The sequence below is a fragment of the Ammospiza caudacuta genome, chromosome 9 (genome assembly GCF_027887145.1).
Source record: "Ammospiza caudacuta isolate bAmmCau1 chromosome 9, bAmmCau1.pri, whole genome shotgun sequence".
Classification (NCBI taxonomy): Eukaryota; Metazoa; Chordata; class Aves; order Passeriformes; family Passerellidae; genus Ammospiza; species Ammospiza caudacuta.
In genome coordinates, this window is record NC_080601.1 from 32853224 (window position 1) to 32877252 (window position 24029).

The following is a 24029-nucleotide window of genomic DNA, read 5'->3' on the forward strand; positions in this document are numbered from 1 at the left end:
TTTATCTGTCCTCCAAATCTGCCTCAGAATGTGACACTTCCAAGTCTTATCCCTCTCTCTCCTTTGAAGAAGCATCACTCAGCCTCTTCTGCTCACCATGTAACAGTGAGCAGGATGGGCTGACAGCATGGGTGAGAAAAAGCACTACCTAATTTCAATTACATTTTAATTATACACTTTGACAGCCTCCAAAAACACTGGGTAACTTATCTACCAGTTTCAACAGGAATTAAGTGCTCCAGCCAGCACATTCATCCTGTGCATGACAGATGATCTCCCAACTCTGTCTTCTGGACAGTGCCAAAGATGAAAAGTATTGAAGGAATTTTCCCATCTTTCTGCTTCTCAAATACACCCCTCTGCCTTCAGTCTACCAGTTGAGTTGATCTAGTTTTGCTTTGCTGAGAAACCCAAAGAATTTTACAAAATCTTTATTTCAATTCACAAATTACTGAAGAAATTTTGCAAAAAGCCACATAATCATTACAGCATTCACCAAAGCTTCTGACCTTGATTTTACAGGCAAAAATCAGCATCCTGATCTGCTACACATTTAATGACAATTTTCTATACAGGCAGATACTTCTAAGTTTACCCCTATAAAAGACCATCAGAATCTCAATGACAGAACATGTCCATCAGCTGTCACAAAAACAAAGTTGATGTGTACTGTTAAGCTAGATACACTGAAGAAACTTGCTTCACAAAAGCCCACTAACATAAATATCCACAGCTAATTGATAAAAAACAACATCCAAAGCCCAGAACTGTCTGACATTTCCATTTAGCAGCGTATGCACTTTGTAAAATGCAGAAGTATGTTTTGTGATAAATCATTCCAATACCATACTAAGAGGCTGCCCCAAAAGTCAGCAAGTGGGAAAATTAAGGCAAGGGGCTGAGCACAGACTACACTGTGGATGAAGGGAAATTAAGAAGAAAACAAATTATTTATTAAAATAAGTGATGACACTCACAAAGATGAACACTCTTACTTTCTGGAAGCCAACTGAAATGAGATATTGAAAGCAGTTTAAAATAAACACTACAGAGTGACATTGTAACACCACAAAACATATGGGAACTGACAGCTATCACAACACCCTCACTATGGGGTTTGCTACCATCAACTGGAATCAAAGCCATTAAAGAGGTCTTAGTTTACTTTTTATTTTGGCTAAAGGCTATGTGTGAATACTTCTGTGTTAGAAACAAACTAACTGAAGGTACGAGAATTAAGGCCAGTTATTTGAGTATGTGTGCACAGAAAATGGAGAAGCATTTCAATCCAGATGGCAGACTCTGACTCAGAGTTATGACTTATTGAGAGGATGTGCAGGGATTTATTATCAAAATGTAAATGCTGGGAATTATTAAATAATTTGAAAATATCACTGTAAGTCCATAAAGCTACAACTGGGCAAAGCTTTGTTTTCTCCCATAACCATCTTTCTCTTTTGTTCCTCACTACTGACATTCCTTATGTTCTTATTTCATTTAATGAGTGGTACCACAAGACAACCCATACAGAATCTCCAGGCTGCTCTTTATTTCTGTGCCTTTAACAAATTTCTAAGTTACTACTCTTCCCACTTTTGCTTTGAGTGGAACAAGATTTTTCTCTTGCTTTAACCACAATAAAGCCATTTTCTGTTACACCCTGCCATTTCCACCACCACTGAAGCTCATCCCTTCATTTTTCTTGTTTAAACTAAATTTAAGACTAAACATGAGTAAATAATAGTGTGTTATGTTTTGTAGAAGTATTATTAAAATGGTTGCCACTCATTAACAAGCACTGAGCCCATATATTATCTATTTACTAATTGTCTGCTTGTTCATAATTCCAGATGTATTTGAAGCCTCCCTCTTGTTATGCTGCTACAGATGAGAGAGGACAGAGCAGAGGCAGTTGAGGAGAGTTTATATCCAAGACAGAAGCTGCCAAGAAAGAATTCACATTAATTTGGAAAAAGTCACTCCATTTGCATATCTTCCAGGAAGCTCAGCAGCACTAATGTCAGTGCCTACCACACAGGGGTACTGATCATGGTCAGCCATGAGTTCTTTTTGTTTGCTTGCTGAGAAGCTGGTTCTGACTCTTTTTTATTATCAATAGAAGTTGTGAAGTACCTTTGGAAAAGGCCAAATTCCTTCACTGTATTATGCTCAAGCAAGCATTTTTTTAAACAGTGCTGCAATTTGTGTGTGAGTGGAGGGGAGTGATGTTGAGGTATTATAGACCCCAGGGAGAAGAAGAACTAAATCACAAATAAAAGATGTCTCCTCCACCATGTCCATAAGAAATAACAACTCTACATCACCTGCCTTCTCAAATTTATAGCGTTCCAAACAAGTGTTACATCTTAAATCAGACAAACATACAATAAAATGAGACGTCCAGGAAAGCTCATGAAGGAATAGACAATAAACAGAGTGGAATTAGAGAGTAACAGAGATGAAGCAAAAGCAGAGGAAATAAATAACACTGGAAAGTTAAGAGTCACTGTAAAAAAACAACTGAAAAATAATTCAGTAAATTAAGACATGTCAGAAAATTAGTATTTTTTTTATTTCATGGTAACTCAAAAATTTGTTTTGATGCTATGCAATCAGATTGTGAGCAGCATTAAGGCAACTGTGAATTATAACTGAATGGAAATTATTACAAAAAAGCATATATACTTTAAAAAATATGTTCATTGATCATAATTTACATTTCAATGGAAGATTAGAAGAGGTATATTTATTTTGCAAGAGCAGACAGAAACAATTGCCATGTATTTCTTAGGATGAATTAGAAAATCCCGTGTGATGTTATTGCAAAAAATAAAAGCCATGTCAGAAATGTAACATTTGAAAACTTATGCTAAATACACTTCTATTAAAGTTTTTCCAAAGCTTTTTGAAGTGTTAAAAAACCTCAGTAAAATCTTTCAGCATCTGCAGCCTAGTTTTCAGCTCTGGAATAAAGAGCAGAAGTAAAAAGTCCCAGTCCATTTCCAACTACAGCAGAGATGGCAGAGACACAAATTTACCAACTTTCACAGTACAATGGGCATTTCTGCACCAGGAAAGAAAGAAAATGGACTGGGATCCTGCAGATGCTTTGGATGAAGTCTCTGGAAGAGATCTAGAGAGGGACCATCTGAGCTGCATCTGGACTTAAGTGTTCCAGCAATTTTTACTTTTAAGAATTTGAAAAATCGTCAGTTTCAGAAAGCAAAAGGACATCTACGATGTTGTGTACAAAATTTTCCCCATCAAGTTGTAGTAAAGAGACTACATTGATTCATTAATTCTTGAGCCAGAGCAAGTTTCTTAGAACACAAGACAAATCCCATCATGAGGCCTCTGCCTGAAAACTTTACTGCAGGGAGCATTTGTCTTAAGATGTGACAAGTAACATAAAAAGCTCCACAGAAAAAAAAAAATTATTTTTCCCTAACATAATGTTCCTGAGTCTGCAATGATTTTTGAAATTTATTTCTTCCAAATTATAAAACATTAAATTAAAAAAATATGTCAAAAGCCAAATGTCACACACCCCATGGTCTTCCTAAGAATTCAGAATCAGCTGGTAGCCTTCACTTCTCATACCTCCTTACGAAAAAAGCACTAGGGAATTGCTGACAGGGTTCAGCATTGTGCAGAATATTAAATATCTTTTTTGCAATACCCTGGTGACTCTTGAGTCTGTCTCTTACAGCACCATATGTACAGCTGTGTTGGAAAGAGGAAGCTATTAAATATATTAAAAAGTAGAAATATTACCAATAGACACTTCATCAAATAACTGGATCTCATTCATCCCCAAACAAAGCAAGAAATGTTAAGGTTACATCAACATAAGAAAATAACTCTGGATTTAATAACAGCACAAGCCTGTTGAACATATTTGAAAGTAAAAACATTGCTTAATAAAACAGATTAGTGTTTCTGAAACAATGAATATAGCTTTCAACCATCAGAATGTAACAAAGACATTGGACTTGTTTTTGAAAGGTGCTGGGTGTCTCAGTCCCCACACCACACTCACAGTTAGAAGGTCTTCGGGTCCAAATATATTACCCTTAGTTTACTGCCAACACAGGAATAGGAATATTTTCTATCAAAAAGGATTTAATAAAGAGGGGGGAAAAGAGCATTTTGTTTGAGATTGCATTCGTAAATCTATCCTTGAAAGTTTGCCCTTGTTCCACACACACATACAAATATTGCATCCACATCTCCAGTGAGTGCTTCAAGGAGACAGCCACGATCCACCCACATGGCACGAGGGCACACAACCACAAAAACTTCTCAAAAACATCTAAACTTAAGAATTAAGTTACTTTTTTTTGGAAGTGAGTTTTAGAAAGGACATTTTTGAGGTTTCTTTAGGTAAAGACACCAAGGGGAAAACTGGACTTTTCAGTGGCTCCTTCCTTGTAAGAATTTAAATCAGCGTTACGCGAGAACGCGTGGCCAAAAATCCCACTTGCCGCCCAGCCGCGCTTTTACACTTACATAAGACTTTTACAAGTGTGGCTGCTCGGCCCTAGAAGCCTAACACCCATCAACTTTTAATAAGATTTGCAATCTTAAATGCTCAAGTAACTTGTGAAGAAAGGACTCAGGCTGTTTGCAAAGCTTCCCCCACAGGCCCCCATCTCGCGCAGCAGAGCTCGCAGGCAGCGCGCGGCGCTCCCGGTGATTTCAGCGCTGCTCTGAAGGAGGAACTGCTCCACAGCCACATAGCAGGAGTGCCTCTCTCCCACTTCAGAGGAGGAAATGATAAATTAAAGAACACCTATGGAGCCCTGCTAAGCATAGCTTCCTATAAAAACACTGCAGATCTGAATGTTTGTTTATCTATCACAAGGACTGTGTTACTTAGCCCACTTAAAAATTTCTGGAATAATTCTGCAAGACTGACCCCAGTACTACTTTTGCTAAACCTGGTGCAGGAGCCTATGTTTCCTCTTCTTTCTTACTCACAGTAATAATGGAATAATTTACATCTTTTACTCCAGCTTCTGGACACATATTTCTATCTAGATTTACAGTCTTTACTTTTTGTAGCGTTCCTCCCTTATTCATTCACCTTGTTTTTCACCTTGTTGCTAGGTGTTGCAACTAAGGCAGCTACTACTGACTTGCAAGATAATTACAACTAATGAGTCAAGAATTTTTAAGATACATGTCTAAAGAGCAGTGAAACTTCTTGAATCAAGCGTTAACAGAAATTAAGACCCTAAGGCTACAGGCATCACCATGTATTGCATCAAGATAACTGGTTTATCCATAAAAAGGTAAGGAATTAAAAAGTGTAATACTCCAGGCAATGAACCCACAAAAAGATTCTGCACAGACTTCTTTCCTGTCATATCGTTTGTGAACATACTGTCTTGCAAAAAATTCAGTTTACATAAACAAACACCAGGGCAAAGAGACTTGGACTTGTCTTTGGTGCTCTTCAACCTCAGCCATGCATTTAAGTAGGACCAGGTTTTGAGGTGGTTTCAGCAGAAACAGTTGTCTGACCAAGAAGCCCTGCTTGGTGTTAACCATAAGGATTTCCATCTCCAACCGCCAATGCTGCTGGAGGTCCAACCCTGGCACAGTCACAGACAGACAAGCAACACCAGTCTTTAGTGGCTTGGATGCCAAGCCCAGCACCGCACCACAGAGCCACCATCACTATGGATACCAGACTTTAACTTCAACAGCTGAGATTTGGGCACAGGAGCCTTTGTACTCTTCTGAAGAGACACCAGAGGAGGAAAGGCACCTGGAGCAGGAACTTTTTAACCGCTGCAGACAGATCTGTCAGCGTCCATGTCACTGCCAACACAGAGCTCACTTGGAGGTCTCCAAGCTGTTCTGGTTCAATTTCTGTGGGACAAGCATATCCACACCAAACCCAAAGCATGGAGTCACAGGCATGCCTACTCTCATACCTACAGTCTGAGTTACACACACATATGGAGGACAAATTACACTGGTGCCAAACACCTTTGTGCAACCATGTCCTGCCTAGGAATTATAACAACTTTACTCATTTAGTTGAAAATCTCAGAGAATTAGGTAAGTACAGTTCAACTTAATAAACTTCTATGATGCCTTTTTTTAAATTCCTTTTTTTTGCATTCCAGTGCCTGAACTTCTGGGCAAACACTATTTTATTTGACAAAGGCTTATGTAGGTAGTGATGGAAGCTACCAAAAGAGCTGAAATTTCTCTTCAGTCTTCTCAGCTGAGGCCTGCTGTACAGTGCAGCCTGTGGGATCATGGCCTAAGATTAATCAGGACCAGCAAAGCACTGTGCTGTTGTGGTAAGCCTTCATTAAGTCACAGTTCATTGACCACTAAAACATAAATATAAAATATTTAAAGACACGTGGTTGAAGCAACTGAAGGAAAACAATTTTAAAGAGAACCACACCAGGTTTCAGGGCATCTGAGTCTCACGCAGGGTTCAAACTGAGGTAGGAGATGAATGGGGGTATGGCCCTGTGCACAACAAAGAAAAATGCTTAGATAAACAGTCTGTAATGAGTTCATGTTACACACAAGAGTTTGTCAGAAAAGTTAATGTTATTGACAGTCCTTCCCTGTGCACAGTAAGCACTTTGATTACAGTAAACTTCTCTGGAAGAGGTCAGGCCACAATGACATAACTGTATAGGTTAAGAGATTTGAACACAGAATCAATGACAGAAATGTACTAATTTCATTCCAAAGTACTTACGTTCATAGTAAGGCTACTATTTCCCACCCTCCACAAGCGCAACTGTCCAAGGAATACAAATAATAATGAAAAAAACCAACCATCACTTACTCTGTTTTCCGCCTTTGCTTGTCTTCAAATATATCATTCAGACTTATGGCTACCTGTCCCAAAAACCTGTCCAGCCCCACCAGCGACCTGTGCATGACAATCAGGTACAGGATGTATTTTTCTGGATTCTCCTGCATGAGTAGTCCAGGGAGCTCGAAGGAGGCCTCTTCTTTCCAGATGGGATCCAGAGTCTTCTCAGCCACCGAGGTGGAGTACTTCTCCTTGCCCAGCTGGATGATGGTGTAGGCATCGTTGCTGCCATTTTTACCTTTTGGCTTCAGACCTTTGGCTTGAAGGACCGTAACTTGCACGTGAGTTGGGAACCACTTTTGGGCTTGCTCCGCCAACATCATCTCTGAGGATCGCAGCAGCAGCAATAACAACAAACGCAAAGTCTGTCAGTCCTCGAGGGACTGCGTAAGGGCACTTACGGCGGAGACACCTGTCAGGGGCTCGGCTGGTCCTTCCCCTAGCGCTGCTGGCCGCGGGTGGCCCTCACCAGCCCGCGGGTCCCCCCCTTCCCCGGCAGCCCCACCTGCGGCTCCATGGCCGGGGGCTGCAGGTCCCGCCGCAGCCCCGGCCCCGCCGCCCTCCCGCGCCCGGCCTGGCCCTGCCCGCCGCTGCCGCCGGCCCGGCCCCGCGCCGCCCCCAGGGCATCCCCCGGGCAGGGCCGCTCCGCCGCGGGGCCCCGCAGGCCGGCGGCGGCCTCCCCTGCCCGTCCCGGCTCGCTGCCGGCGGCGGTTCGGTGCCGGCGGGGGGCTCGGTGCCGGGCAGCCCTCCCTGCCTCCGTCAGTCCGCCCGTCCCCGCCGCGGCCGCCTCAGCCTCTCGCCGCGCTGCCCCCCCGCCGCCGCCCGGCCTGACGGGCCGGCTCCGCCGCTTCCGCCTTCCCCATGCTGCGGGCGGCGGCGGGCAGAGGGCAGAGGGCAGGGTTCGCCCCCTCCCTCTCCTCCCCTCGCCGCCGTTCCCGGCCGCCCGGGCAGCGCTGCCCGGCGCCCCGAGCACCCCCGCTGCCCGCGGGCAGGGCCGGAGAGGCCGCGGCTCCCCCGGTCGTGACGGAGCGCTGGGCTCCCGGGGCCGCCTCCCGGCTGGGAGCCCCGGCCCGTTAATTAATTCTGCGCTATTTTTGTTTCTGGAGCGGGCAGAGAGCTTTGCAGGAGCTGTGGAGAGCAGGGTACTTGGCTAAAGGCGTCTATTGTTGTTATTTTTATTCCGTATTAGGGGCTCGGGGGTGGCCATGGAGCCAGCCGGGAGTGGTGCTGCTCTGGAACCCATCCTGCTGCCAAGCGCTTGGGAAACGTCTTTATTTTTCAGCCCCATCCACCCGCCCTGGAAAATCTGTTGGAATTAAATGAGAGAGTGAATATTACAAAATAGAAAAATATTAATAAAAATATTATACAAGATGTTTTGAGGACACATAATTTTGCTTATGGTACACCTGGAGACTGTACGTGTTTGCATGCGCACCTGTAAGTGAAGTCATGGGTATTAACGTTGTTTCTACCAAAAAAAAAAATAAAAAATTAAGAGTTGCAAGTTGTATCCCATCCCTGCAAGCCATAAAAAGCAGGGAAACCAGCAGCTAGGTCAGATAATACTTCACCCACCATCCCTCACTCATGAGTCCCCGGTCCATGGCTCACAAGTTACTGAGCACAGAAACCTTGGGAGATGTTCCTATACCGCTGAGACCTTCTGGAAATTAAAAACTTAACACTTAAGGCCACTAGGGAGAGTAAAGTATGATGCTACCCAAAAATACCTAATGACAAACAAGTTATTTTCCATCTTGTTATTGTCTTTTTCTAAGGCGGGATCACCAGTGTACACCCAGTCATTAGCCTGAGCCCAACTCATGTCATCTCTATACACAATTTTAATAAATATTTCATTGATGCTCAGTTTTTGGCTGGCAATGATAGCTGTCTGCATGCTGTGATAGTTAACATAGTGCTGGCGCTTCTTTTCTCTTCCACATTGTATCTGATTTTTCTTGATAGGAAAATAGATGGTCCAGTTGGAAATGGTAACTTCAATACATGTCCTGGGAGCATATATTTAGGCAAAAATGTATAAATGGATCATTTAGGATAGTAGTTTCTGAAAGCATTACAAATGCTATGGTTGTCTGCCTTGCTTTGTGATGCTGAGATACTAATGGTCAATTAAGGCTGCAGGTCAAATATAAATATATGAATATTTATTTATATTTAATTATAAATAAATGTTTATATATTTAAGAATATATGAATATTTATATTTATATTCTATAAAGAAATATCTATTTATATTTATTTATATTTATTTGGGATAAATCACCATCCTCTCACTTGAAAACCCCTTCCCCTACTCTGCAGCTGTCATTCTTCCACATCCTTCGGTATCTTTCCCAAAAGTTCCACAGTGAAGGTCCCAGGAGGAGCTGCTGTGCTTGGGGAGAGTTGCAGTATTTTGGGCTGGAAGAGCCAGAAGCAATTATGGTGCCAGTGCTCGGCAGGAGATTTAGGCCATGGGGGAAAGCCACGGGGTTCCTCTTGGAAACCAGAGAGACTCATGTACATCAGAATATTTCTGAAATTAATTTTACCACATACAAATTCTCTTTTAGTAGAATAATCTTCATTGCAGTAAGTAAAAACCAAGCATGATGAACTCATCAAATCAAAACAAGAAATGAATTTTAGGTAGGCAGAATGTATTTATTTAATAGAAATTTAAGTCAAACATTATGTCCTGCATGCTGCGTCTTAGGAAAACTTTTGTGAGTTTTTACAAGAGGCAAGTTTTCCTTGCCTTTTATTGGTATTCTCTAACTTCTTGTTATTGTCTCTTTCTTAGCAGGAGCTGACTGGAATACATGTGCACACAGCTAAACAGGGGAAGGTGGAAGAACTTTTGTACTGCTGCAGACCATATATCAATGCAATACCCAATCTGCCTTTCCTGCTTTCAAAAATAAACAGATTATTAGTCCTCTACTCCTTATGTGCAATCTGGCATGTGAGAAGAGGAGTGTGAACCTTTCCCCTTTCTCATGTTTCTCCTCTCTGCTCAGCTGGTGGAGCAGGCACTGGGGAGATGCCCCCTCAACTCCTCCACCCCTGTGCTTGAAGAGAATTCTGCTCAAAGGTGCACCAGATATATTTTATTCCCTCTTACACCCTCCGGGGTCAAGCTGAAAGCTGGCCTTTTGATTTTGTCCTCTTTGGAATAGGGTAATTGTCATCTTCTGGAATGTAGCGTGGGATATAAATGACAAAATATCTCAGAGAAATAATGATATCTCCAGCAGCACAGTGTCCCCTGGCACTATGTTAGAGCATTAATCCAAAAATGAGTCAGATTTTCTTTCACTGAGCCACCCCAACTGCTCAGTGCATGTATGCACTGTAGGTTTTGCTTGTCACTGTCCATGATTTAGTGAATATTACATTAGAAAATCCATTTTATTTCCTATGCACCATTTTGGTTACAGAACTGTACCATTCCTTCAGTGCACCATAGATATCCACTGTTATTCTGTAATAACAATCTTTTACACTCACTGTCACTGCTTTATCATGCTTTCTGTCCGAATCCACTCACTCTGAGGATGTCTCATGATGAATTTCTAGTCCTTCGTTTAGTTTAGAGGATTTTGAGCTCAAAATATTGTATTTGGAGCTTGCAGTCAAATGTAGCTCCTTTGTACTACACTGTGGTAAAAGGGATTTCTCCCTGTGGATGGTAGGTGGCTCCTCTAGTGTTCTGTGCCCTGCCCCTTTTCCCTGTTCTGCCACCCTCTGTGTAGCTTTGGGAGAAAGATGACAAAAGCAAGCCCAGAATTCTTGCTGATGAAGAAAAAAACATCAAAGCTGGAATATGTGGCCTCAGAAAATTGTTTCTGCGTTTCTAATTTGAAATAGATGTCCTGTGTTCCTGGTGGATACTCCAACACCCCATCTCCTTGTAGACAGCAATGAGAGTGAGTTTAAAAATCAATTGTTAATCACAGAACAGCAGTGGATATGCATGGTATATTTAATACAGACCCCTAAAGCTCATCTGTGCCATCTATCTCTATTACATGTTCTTCCAGTCATTTCTGACCCAGGACATCAACACTGTTGTTTTTTGGGGTTTTTTTTGTTTTTTTTTTTTTTTTTTTTTTTTTTTTTTTTAAGAGAGAATTCCAAGAAATATGGTGGATTTTTTCTATGTCAGTAATTTGTACTTCCCTCTCATTTCTCCCTCCTGAGCCTACAGTACATCTGATTAAACATGAGCCTTGATATTCTGGCTGCCCTTTCAAAAGGAAATGCAAGTGCCTGTGCCACTGAGACAATTCCATATTCTGCTTCTTATTTCCAGTTGTGTACTTGCTAAAGAGGATCAGAGCAGTTGTGTTTACACTGGTAAACTGTAGCAGGTAATTTGGTGATTTAATTTCTCCCTGATTTCTGTTTATGAAGTAGGAAACATTTTGTTGTTTTTTTCTTATGAAAATGCTATCTCCTCTTTGAAATTATTTGCTGAATAATTCTTAGTTGGCAGATTGCAGGCGTTGTGTTTGCTTTGAACGTTACATTGCTGTGAGGAACAGGCTGGTTTTGTCTTGACATGTGACAAGCTTCTGCTTCCTGCCTTGCTGAATAACTTTCAGTAGCTGTTGCAACTGTCCAGAATACTTTCTGGAAAGACTGTGCAATTTTTGAGACTGAACATTGTTGCCTGTTAGCTTTATCTTAGCTGTCATTATTTTTTCAATTAGTGACTTCTTCAGGAATTCACTAGAATTAATTGACTGCAGAAATCAAATAGCTAGGCTCAAACTGCTGTGAATTGGAAAGTTTTTGTCAAGCTACTGATTTTGTCTGCTCTCTTGGTTTGAGAAGAATTAATTATGCTGGAAGTATTTTGATGTAATTATTGAAATCTAGAAGAATATTAATGGATTTTCTATTCTGTTCCCAAATTTTGCAACCGAAAATGTTCAAGGTTTGCTGAGGTTGGGTCAGTTAGCCACTGTCCTGCTCTGAGGGATTTCTTTTACCTTTCACATTCACTCTTGTGGAACATCTCACAAGGATGAATACTAGGGCTGAATTTTCTCTGGTAGGTTTTGAAATCCCTACAGAAACCTCAGTGGTCCTCAGCTCTCAGGTGCTCCCACTGTCATTTCTTCTGTGTTGCTCTCTCCAGCCATCTGTGGGTTTATCTGCTTGGGATGCAGTTTGTGTCTGCCCTGCCTCACTCTTCGCCTCTCTTTCTTGCATTAATGCAAGGAATGGGGTGACACAAGAACCAGCAAAGGAAATGTGTCTCTGAAAAGGGGAGTGGGGGCTTGAAATCAGGCAAATGCCACAGAATTGTCCATTGTTCTGATAGACATCCAGTACTTTCCACCGGAAATCTGGAGGCATGGATATGGAAGTCCTGTGTGCAATATCAGACTTCAAATAAATGCCAGGTACCACTAAGAGTGTTGGAAGCATCATCTTTTTTTGTTCATTTTTAGCTGAACATGTTTCACAGCCTTTCAACACTCTCATCCATTGTGAAGTTCAAAGAGGCTTAAATGCTGTAAAGCAGTCATCAAATACTATAATTAAACTTGCCAGTCACCCAGGTTTGCCCCAAACTGCCTGTGTCTCAAGATGTTAGTCAGCTGTCTGCATTAGATTTCAGTTCAGCCTTTTAAAAACATGAAAACACCTCGTTCTCAGCAGCTTCTGCACAAACCATTGTGCTCTTCTGTCAAAGCTTCCCCGTCATGCAAACTCCAGCACTTCCAACCTGAATGGCCATGAGGTACATCCTGCCCCACACCTGGTAGAATTCAGAATGTCATCAGCAATACCTCCACAGGGGACAGCACCAGGGACACAAAACTCTTTCAAAACTAACCTCTAAATGCCAAATTCAGATTTGCACTTGGCTCACCTAAACTTCATGGAAACCTCCAAACTGACCATTGGAGAAGTACCTGTTCAAAAATCATAGAAACACAAACTGAGGCTCAAAACGAATAGTTAAATTAGAGATGGAAATTGTCTATATGGCATCTATTTTTAGTCTTAAATATAAACATTTTTTCTTGGTTTTGGTACATGTCTAATGACTGAACATCTTAAAGAACTTTTATGCTTTGGAAATAGAAATAAGTAATACAGGGAGAATCAATGATAATTTTGTAATCTTTGCAGAGAATAATATTTTTTTGTGTTTGACTTAAACCTAAGAAACATTAAAGTAGAAAAAAACAACTTCAAAATTATGACCTTTCTGGTTTCTTAATGAACCAGGGAAAAAAAAAAGAAATTTTTTTATCATTGTTTGAGTATGAGGCTTCTTCAGAGGTACTTTTCCTGTGTTTAATTAACTCCTGCATTTATTCTCTAGGTCATTTATTCTTTATGGGTCTCCAATGATCTGAGAGACCATTACCTCACAAATTCTCCAAAGTTATCAACTTCCTTAAGGAAAATCTTGGCAAATACCAGAAAATTTTCTTCTATAAAGAGTCCTTTATGAGGTTAGTTCTGAACTTCTCTAATTGTTTTCCCTCTCTAAGACCTCAAATGGCTTTCTAGGACCCACACATTCAACATCATTAGGCTCTCATGTGAGGACAGACTAAATGGAATTATTTGTACAAAGATTAAATTGTTATATTTACATCATTTATTTGTGCACCAAGGTAGCAGTCACATCAAGTGTGTGAAACACCCACCCACCTTCAAGCATGGTGTGCTCCTTTAAATGAGTGAGTAAATGAATGCTCATTGAAGTATGGTCTTAACCAAACACACTTAAACTTCCTGCTCATCCCCAAGACTTTTTCCCAGGCTTAGCTGCCCCCAAAATCTCTTCCCAGGGATTTTGTTCTACCAGAGGACTATCCTGTGTCTCTTCTGTTGTTGAAGGGTGTAATGGAATCCACCTGCAGTGCTGAGGCAGACATGATTAATCTGCATTTAACCACAGGGTCTCAACACTTCCTGTGCGTGCATAACAGGAGAGTTCTTCTTCCCTGATGGTACAAAAAACCCACACCCCAATGAACCAACCGAAAAGTAAATAACATAAGAGGAAGGAAGGAAGGAAGTGTCGGAAGGAAGTGTCGGAAGGAAGGAAGTGTCGGAAGGAAGTGTCGGAAGGAAGGAAGGAAGGAAGTGTCGGAAGGAAGGAAGTGTCGGAAGGAAGGAAGGAAGGAAGGAAGGAAGGAAGGAAGGTAGGTTGGTTTTGTTACACTTAGGTTTAACATATCTCCTCTGACCTCCAAGGTACAGCAGGACATGGATTTTCTCACTCTTCACCCGCCACATTGCAGTGCTCATAAAAAGCCCAGAACAATACTTGGTATTTTGGCTGAGTTTTTTTCTCTTGCCAAGCTGGTGAATGATTCAGATTTTTATATCATCTTTCCTCCTACAAATATCAATTTCAATTTGGCTTCAGCGAGGTCTTAACATAAATATGTGATTAGAGAAGGAATCTAACTTAAATTACTGTAGTTAATTTTTATGTATGTTAAATGTATGTACTGCAAGCACTCTCCTCCAATGTTACTTAAAACCCTTATATCTTTCAAATGTGGTTTATTCTTAGAAAACTCAAGCTGCTCCTAGAATTCTGCTCCCAGTAAGAGACAAATTAGATAAAAACAACTTCTTGAGAGGAGAGAGCTTGCAGAGTGCTTGGAAGTAGAGATGGAGTGCTGCTTAACAGCCTTCTATGCCCTTTTGGTAAGAATTATCCAATAACTAGTATATAGCAGATACAATTTCACTTTTCCAAAATGTGTGTAGTGCATCTTCTTTCCAACCCCAGAAGTTGGAAGGATTGTGAGGGCTCTGGGAATACTGCAGATTTATTTTGGCACTGCCTAGTGCTTTAAGCATCCTGGAAATCAGCACTGGATATGTTCTCATAGTCTGGATGTAAATTAGCCATATGTGCATTAGAGGCATTATTTACAGATTGAATTGTGCAACTAACTATACTTAGGGCCTTAGATAAATTATTTCTATATTGGGTCCAATTTTTGCTGTCATTTACAGTAATATAAATCTAGGATCACTACACTGAAGTCAGTGGGGTAATTACTTTGAATTTTCTCCAGTGTGACAGAGAGCAGAATTTAGTCTCTGGTTATTATTTGCAGCTCTGAAGGCTTTTTCCTTACACTAGGAAACTACTGAGGCTCTTCTGTCACTTTGTCCACTCTCACTTTAGAATTTTATGCTCAGAAAGTGTACCTGCATGTGAAAACAAAATGGCACAGGCAGAGTTAGCTGGTTTTGGAGTCTGAGTAAATAAAAATGAGAACAGTTGCCTGGTGTTAAAAATCTCTTGTTGCTTTGCTCTTCATATTCCTTTGTCTTTGCTTCCTAAAGTTTGCAACCAGAGTTCTTTCTCACTAAAAAAGTCACCACTAACTATGTTAGGACATCACGCTGAGCCTCTTCACCACCACTTTAAAAGGTGTTTTAGCAAAATTTGTCATTACCTAAGAGTTTTCACTGGATCTTCACAGTTTGAACCAATGATGCATCCTCATTTTCTGCTGGTGTTTGACAGCATTGCCTATCAATCACTGGAAAAGCAATGAGAAACAGTAAAAGCTTTCTACAGCAGCTCTTTTGAAATTCCCATCAGCTAGAAAATGATGAAGTCAAAGATGGAGCATACTAGTCTCAACAGAAAGATAGAAACCATGTTAACACAACAGCAATTGTTCTCTAGAAACACTCTTGCTGGTGCTGGGGTAGTGGGATTGTCCATATAAGAACACAGATGTCTCATCATGCAGCAACATATGATATTAAGGCATACCAGTGTTGGATGCAACTTCGTAGCTGTGGTTCAAAAGCTCATGTTAGGGGAGCACACTGGGATACTGGTTATATCTTTTTCAACTCAGTGTTTCTAATGAGAAGAAGATGTCTGAATGTATTTTCTGTAAGTCATAATCATTTGAAAAAATGCATTAGCAGGCACAGGTCTCATAAGTGATTTTAAATCATCTCCATATTTTGTTTTCCTTCAGCTTCTCTTTTGTTTCTTTACTGCTGCTGCTCAATCTAATTTTTTCTCTCCCCATATTACTGTAACATCATGTCTGCCTTCATTTCCAGTGATAGAAAGGCCTTTGTGATTAAATGCTTCACTTTGGCAATCAGATATTCTTGGTGTTTATTTATTGAAGGGTCTTTTGTGCAGCATCCTGCCACTGCCTGAGTCCTTCCATTGCTAGTGACAGTATCAAGATGTCACAGAAGCTGATAATTGCACAACTGCTGAGTTTGAGCAGCATGGTAAAGGCTGGACAGTGCTGAGTAAAGAGCCACATATATTACTGTGCAAATAACCTTTTCTCAGCAAAACTCACAGGCAGTTGTAAATACTAACTTAAATATCATCCCAGACAAGATATGACTTCTCAGGGTCATCCCTGGAATTACTTACATTGCAGAAACAGAGATTTGCTTCAACATTTAAGTATCCACCATATGTTCCCAAAGAAGACTTTTATCCAGTGGCAAGCCTGAAATTTTAAGTGCGAGAAAAAAAGAGGTTGAAGAGAGGTTAGAGCACTTGGTTTGTGCATGGCGCCAGGGAGACTGCACAAAGCAGATTACCTGGGTCCCTTGTTCTGTTTTCTGCAGGAAAGCACAGACAGGGAGGGAATCAGGATGGAAAGAAGGGGCAGTTCACCAAGGCAAGCACAGGTGACATGGTTTCCCAGAGCATCAGCGCTGCTGTGAAGAGGGAACTCTTCAGGAAGGTTTTACCTTTGTTCATATGCTGATGTTGGCGTTGCCAGTTCAGCTGAAGAAGTCTGACCTGCCCCAGCACATCCTGGGTCACAGGGACCATCAGGGTTAACATATTTCTCCTGCTCAGAATGCCTCACCTGGGAAACCTGCACCCAGCCCACTTCCCAGCTCTCCTTGGTCACAGACCCTTCCTCTCTGAAAAGCTTCTGGGGTGAAACATCCGCAACCCCTTTGTAAAGGTTAACCTGAGAACTAACTAACCTCACTGTTAATAATCCTATATGTTATATCTATAATCAGAATTTGGTCATTTCCAGCTTCTATGTCTTGATTCACTTTTATATTTTAAATTATGGCACCATTACACATTTTCTCCACATGTAGGTATTAATATATTGATCAAGTCTTTTAACCTTTTTTTCTGATAAACAGATTAAGCTGCAAACATCTATCCCTGCAAGACAGATATTCCAGATCTTGAAATCATTCTTTTCTGATCTATTTTCAATTTTCCATGGCTTCTTTGAAGTGTGAACACCAAGACTAGTCATGATATTCCAGTAGTTTTCCCACCAGCTCACACACAGCTGTACTTCTTGTGCCAGAATCCCTGGCCCAGTAACTCTGCTGCTAGCTTAGGTTTAGGAAATTCAATCTAGGGTATTAAAACACTTGCTATATATTTTCCCTGCATAATTGGAAAGCAGTGAGAGATCAAGCAATGGATCAAATCTGCGGGGAGAGAAAAAAAAATTCCAATTCTCAAGTTAATTGTCCTGAAAAGTTTGGAGAAGTTTACTGCAGAGATACTCTCCCATAGAGCAATCAAGTGCTGACTGTAAGTCTGTTTATGCTTTGGACACATCTGTATGGCAGCAGCATAAAGAGTGTGGCATGCTGTTTAATATCTGTCAGGCTTCTTTTTTAAACCACTTAATAAGCATGTATGTAAATTCTACGCAATAAAAAAGTTCTTACAACTAGAACAAGAATAACCTTTTATGTGGTGGCTCCCACCCTTAATCCCAGCTTCTACATGCCAGTTCCTCCCCCCACTTTCACATCCCCATTTCTTGACAGGTGCCAGAATGTTTCAGAATTTTCCTGCAGCTTCACCATGGGAACTGCCATTTCACCAGGAATGAATTTGACCCGCTGAGCAATAAAGCTGAGGCAAAGCACTCACACTCCAGCCAGGATGGGGGAATTGCTTGTTTTTCTGTTGGCATGTTCTCCTCTGGCAATTTTTTTTTCACCGAGGAGTGTTCCATGTTCATTCAGCCTTCCTCTAACTTCACCTTGAGAAAGAAACAGGGCTTTGAAAGTGTCGTTTTCCCAGCAACAGCTGCTGCTTTTAGCATCCAACAGTCTTTAAATCCATAGAAAGCTAGTTTATATGGACAGGGAAGCATTAAATGCTAGGAAATGAGGGTCTTTAGGTAACTATTCCAGATCTGCTATATCTGCAGTTACAGCAATTGGTGGTGTAGGTGGTGTTCTTTTACTGGCTTTTAATGAGACACATTTATTACTGCCTTGCGATAAACCAAAGTACAGCCATAAAAGTGACTTTCATTGAACATTTGTTTGAGTTCTGCCTGGGTCTTATAAAGCTTCATTTGTTCAAGACTTCAGTTTTTGTTTTACATGCCTGCCACCTTTTTGGTAACAGCTGTTATCTCTTTTCCTGATTGAGTACAATAGGCTTGCCTTCCAGGACACAACAGGAACTGGTTTCATGACCTGTGTGAGACAGACCTGGGATTTGGTCCTTCATAATCTGCTAAATCAGCAGAGTATCCCAACCCCTCCATACAACCAGGCAGAATGTGGGTTTGAAATTGCTCACGTTTATTTGTTAAAATTTCACAGCAGTTTAGAACCGTCACTGTGAAGGTTGGTAACAGAAGTGAAATTTTAGAACAGCACCAAATCCAACAGTCTTTGTTCAAGGACTGAACAAAACCCATTGGCTTGAGACATCCTTGGTAGACCCAAACCTTCTGCCACAGCATGGTGATAAAAATAAATGTGCTTTTTTTAGGTCCAGCAGTGAATTTAAAGCTTATGCATTTCCTTCATCTGCTGGGCTAGTTCACATTTCACTAAATATATGTTCCAATATTGCAGCAAAACTCTCTGGAAATATTCTGCAAGAAATGTTCTTAACAATTCACCTCCGTAAGTTAATACCTATTAAAACCTAAAAATGAATTAGATTTGGAATTTCCTGGATTCTTGTGTTTGTCATGCAAATTTTCAGTGCTGTTCTTTTTATGATAATATGAAATAAAGTAGTTTCTTATAGTAACATTGTAAATCATTTGCTTTCTATTACATGCAGCTGGTTTTGTTACAGTAATGATTTTGTATGGGTGCACACTGCAGTGCGTATTAAAGGCAATGAAACATTCTTTTTTCAGGGCTCACATGCAATTGATGTTTGTGCAAATATAACCAGATAATGACAAAACAGTAATTTATTATAATATATTAACGAGGTTGTTTTTTCTCTCTTCTCCCAAAATGCACCTTCTTCCAAGCTGCCCTTCCCCCCTGCAGCAAATCCTTTTTATTCTCCTTGTTTACAAAAACGTCTCCCCACCCTTGCAGATGCAGATTAGAGTTTTTCAGCTCACTAGAGATCCAGAATCAAAATCTAAACCAGCTGGTGCTTTTACGCGGGTGTCTTACTTTAGCTTACTCAAAAGAACACAAGATGAACGGTAAGAATTAAATAAACCACAAATTATTTTGGGGACTGTCTGGTTTGTATTAGAAGTAAACTTTTCACTGCTGGCTGTTTTTTCAAAACTATTGCCTCTATTTTTGATATTCATCCTTGGGATCTAACACAAACTATGTCTTACTAGTTTAATCCATTGTTAGGCCATGTTTAAATATCTTTTATTATAGTCATGTGCTATAAAATAGTTCTCACTGGAGTTTGCTGGCTCGGAGCCAAAGGGTAATACAGCTTCAAGTGGCACAGCGCAGTATTAAAAGAATTTCTTTCCTTTGGTGTTGGTACTTACCAATTTCACACCTTGAAAAGAGCCTAACTACATCAAAATGCGATGTATCTACTTTGAGTGCAGGGACTAGAAAAATATTATAGCACGACAGGAGAGCAAAGAAAACATTTCAACTGTATCAACAGTATATTCATTTTAGTGCCTGATTAGCAATTTGTGTAATTCCTTGCTGCAGAGCCTAGAAATGATATACATAGGTTTTTCAAGCTTCTGCTTTTAGAAGTAACTTTGTTTTTAACTTCCTGCAGCAGGACTACTTACAGGATTACAATGACCATTATTTAACTCATAATTAACATTAAATTAAGTCATTTGTGTTTAGAAAGATTTTTCTTCCCCCTCTGAAATGATAATTGAACGAAGGGTTTAACATCTACAGTTCAGTTATTTTTTCTCATGGACAGCCACAATCCAACAAACACTACCAATAAAGTGAATAAAGAACAATAATAATGCTTAATAATGTGGACCTTCAATTCTGCAAGCATTTTGGCAAGAGCAGATTGCTTCCCTGATACATTTCAAAATATTTCCAGGTATGGACCAGGTTCCGCTGGGGTGACCAAGGATTAGAACAAAAAAAATTGCTGCCATTATTTCATCGCTCTTGTCTGTACCAGCACCTTCATTGTAGGGTATTATGAGATTTAGTTCTGTTGTTTCAAATATTCACAGGGAAAACATGCCCAGAAAGGAAGGAAAGAGGCTGTTAGGAGCAGTTAACCTCTGCAGCTTCCAGGGAGAGCACTAACATTCAATATATGCCAAACCCGGCCCATTAGGTTGAATAATGAGTGAGTATATCTGAAACTTTGTACCAGACAAGATGAAAACAGATTGGGCAGGCTATTGTACCACACTTTATTACCTAGTGAAATGTAATTTGATCCATTTGCAGGAGGAAGAACCAAGATGCTTGTTTCAGAATTCAGTTGTTCCAGAAAGATGTAAGTACCCCGGTGTTGTTATTTTTATATCGATTTTTATGAAACACGTGTAGTTACATTTTTACAAGGCAGGAGGTTCTTTTAATGATGGCAGCAAGACAAGCAGTGCAAATGTTAGGGGGCTGAGTACATTCCTCTGTCAGATGACAGAGGGCAAGAATATATAGTTTAACTTCAGTCTTACAGGAGTAAAACCAGAACCAGACACTCAACACCAGACAAGTTGCAGTCAGGTTGGTTCCTGCAGAGGTGAGTTTCTGCTATTGCTTCAATCTCCCACTTCCCAGGTTGGGATGTTTGGTAAAATGAATTTACAGACAACAGCTTGGGCTAGATTCACCACACAGGACCTTTAGTGGTGGAATTTCAGCTTTATATATGAATTAGGCGATTGATTTCAAGGTGTGGTGCTCTCTGATTTAGAGATTTTTAAATATTGATTTTATTTTTGAAAGTGAGAATAATTTTGAATTTTGATCCTGCGTGCCTGAATTTGCAATAAGCATGTTAACTAAAGATTTTGCTTGTATCTTTAAAAGATACAAGCATATCTCGAGTTGAAATTAAGAAAAAAAAGAAAATACTATCAGAGAAAGAAAAAACAAAAGAAAAAGAAAGCAATGTTCCTGAACTTGGCTGTTACATAAATCACAGTAGAAATGCTGTTGAGCCAGGCATTGTTGTGTTTGGGAAAGTAGCCATTAAGCCAATATCAAATGAGACATATATATTTGGGTACAAAACTCAGCTTGCTGCATAGCTTTGGGAAGAAAAAACCCCAAATGTCACACTCCATTATTTCCATTATGGAAATACTTACTGTGAAACAAAAGACTATAAATCAATTAACCCAGGAAATCACACAGGTACCCAGGTGTCTTAGACTATCACTTTATATTGAAGGTGTATGTGCAAATGGACTTTTACATTTTTTAGATATCCAGTCATAGCCACTGGTGCTTTTCTTTTGTATTTATCTTTCAACATCAAAAGACATTCTATTTTTTAGAAAGCCCCTTCTGAGTGTGTGGAAAGTTTCACATATTGAGGTTTATTCATTCACTTTTCTGTCTTGGTTTCTTTTCCTTTTGTTTAAAAGCTGTGTCCTTCTTTTTTTGTTTTGTTCCATACAGACTCTACAGCAACTCATAAAACGTCTGAAGAACTGAAAAGCCTTTTTTTTATTTTATTTATTTTTTCAGCAGCATGGTATCTGTGCCATCTTTTGTAGCTACTATTTCAAACACTGATCTCATATTGTCAACAGCAACCCCGTTCCTCCAGTGAGCTTAACCTCTTCTCACTTTTTCTGATTTTGTACAGTCCTGTCTTGTGCCTAGAAGAAAAATCCCCATCTGAATTTCTTCACCTCCACTTGAATGTTGTTCTGTCTGGTGCTCCTTCCATCACTTTCTCCATTCCCTCTGACAGAACACCTCCTGCTTTTCCCCAGCTCTTTTTACCTTTGTGTTTACAACAGACAGTGCTGCCTTTTCCCTCTGGTCCCAGTTGCTGCAGCAGCCTGGGCATGAAAACCACACACCTCCTGCATTTCTACTCTGGCTTTTTTGCTGGGTTTTGGCTCAGTACAGACTTCTCAAGCCAAGAGCAATCCCATTTTGTGGTGCATGACAAGCAGTGCTGCAGTTTCCACTGGGAGATGGTGGAAGCATCATCTGCCCCTGCAGCCCAATCTCCAAGAACCAGCCTGAAAGCTGAAGGTTGGCACCCCCTTCTGCCCCTGCTGCAGGTCTCAGAGGTCACTGATATAATTTTGGTACTTGATATAGTCCCTTACAAGGGTTACAAGAATATTCAGTCCTGGACATAACAGGGCAATAGCTCAGCTGCAAAATCCACATGGGGATGCAGAGCCACAGACTGGCAGAGGGATATCCAGAGTGGGGCTTTGGATCACACCCATTCCCAATGCACCACATTTGTATGAAGGAAGGCCCTTCAAAGCTCTTTGAAATGTGTCTGAATGCATGAAGAGATTCCAGTGGTTTAAACATGTTTGAAAATCCCAGATGCAAAGCAATTGTGGTGCATTACACCTATCGCTTCCCCACTTCCTTGTTTTTTCAGTCTGCTTTAAATGAAGAGGCATCTGAAATCCATAAATTTTATTTCTTTTTCCTCATTCGAACACTACTGTAGATACCATTAAAATACTCATACATTAGAAACCTCAAAAAACATATCTCTATAATATGTTTAAAGATTTGTCGTGTTGCAGTAGTGGATAGAGGCAGAAAAACCTGAAAATCATTATTTAGAAGCATGTAGTTATAATGAAGAGCCTTATCTGTGGTGAAATAGTAGTGCAGTTTTTTCTCTCATTTGCACAAATATGCCAGCTAAATAGGTAAATTAAATAAATATTGTTTTGAATCAGAAATATGTCCTATTTTTTTGTTACCTTCTTATTTAGAAGATATCATCTCTCTGCACAAGAGTTGTTTTACTTGTCCTGTCCCCAGAAGCTGAGCGTTTTTGTGAACTGATCTTTCTAGAATATTTCTGTATGTGGGCTCATCACAGCTGCTGAAATCAGGCATAATATAAACTGTTAACCTAAAAGGAATAGAAAGATCTAAATTTGCTAACTTCTTCTGTCCAAGGAGGAAAAAAAATGTATCAGAGGATGTCCTTCTCACCCATTTTCTGAGTGGAAATGGATACAGAGAAAATAAAGAGGTGATATTACACCCTAGAGCCAGATCTGGGGACACTTACCAAGATAAATTAATCCTTCACAATCATCTCAGTTTGTTCTGTCCTGAGGGAGACAACTGCATTCAAAAAAAAAAATCATAGGATCTTTATTTGTTATCTTTATTTGTTAATCTGCCTTTTGCAGTGATACAGAATTTTTAGGGCAAATGATGAATGGCAAAAAAAAAAAAAAAATAAAAATAAAGCACAAGGAAACAGCAACAATTGAGAGTTTACATAGTATTAGACTCTGCAGAAGCTTCACCCTGGGGATGGAGGAGCATTCCTTGGCAAGCAATAACTATTGGCCCTCTGGACAGAGCACAGCAGAAGGCTCCTGGAAACAGAGGCTATACCTGTAGATAGTATCTGTGTTTTATCTGAGCAGCAGATAGCTTTACAACCCACCTGCAGCACTCTGTGTTGTGTTGTTAAGGGTCAGATAAGCTCATAGTTCATAGTGGAAAAAAACCTCCAACCACCCTGCCCGGATGAACACATCTGATAGACACATGGACGGGAGGGTGATCTGGAAGTTAGCTCCTCACAGCATGGGGATAAAAACAGCTTCCAGATGAAATCACAGGTGTTCATCAAATTCTCTTTTAAAGCACCCCAAATTCTAAAAAAAGCCCCGAGCTGAGGTTCTTAGCCATGTCAAAATAAGGAAAAACATCTCGTGGTGTCACGACAGTAGAGCACAGAAGGGAAAGGAGCTGTGAAGTGAACAAGACTGATGGATTA

General features: G+C 40.4%; 1 protein-coding gene across 1 annotated transcript in view; it reads right to left on the reverse strand.

The window, feature by feature from the left end:
* The window catches only part of RAB11FIP2 (RAB11 family interacting protein 2), a 32357-nt gene extending 25037 nt beyond the window's left edge, over window positions 1-7320 (reverse strand). Inside the window, exon 1 of the mRNA XM_058810461.1 lies at window positions 6824-7320. Within this exon, the coding sequence (XP_058666444.1) occupies window positions 6824-7176 (353 nt within the window). The 5' untranslated portion in view covers window positions 7177-7320. The remainder of the gene's footprint in view (window positions 1-6823) is intronic.
* Between the last annotated feature and the right edge of the window lie 16709 nt (window positions 7321-24029).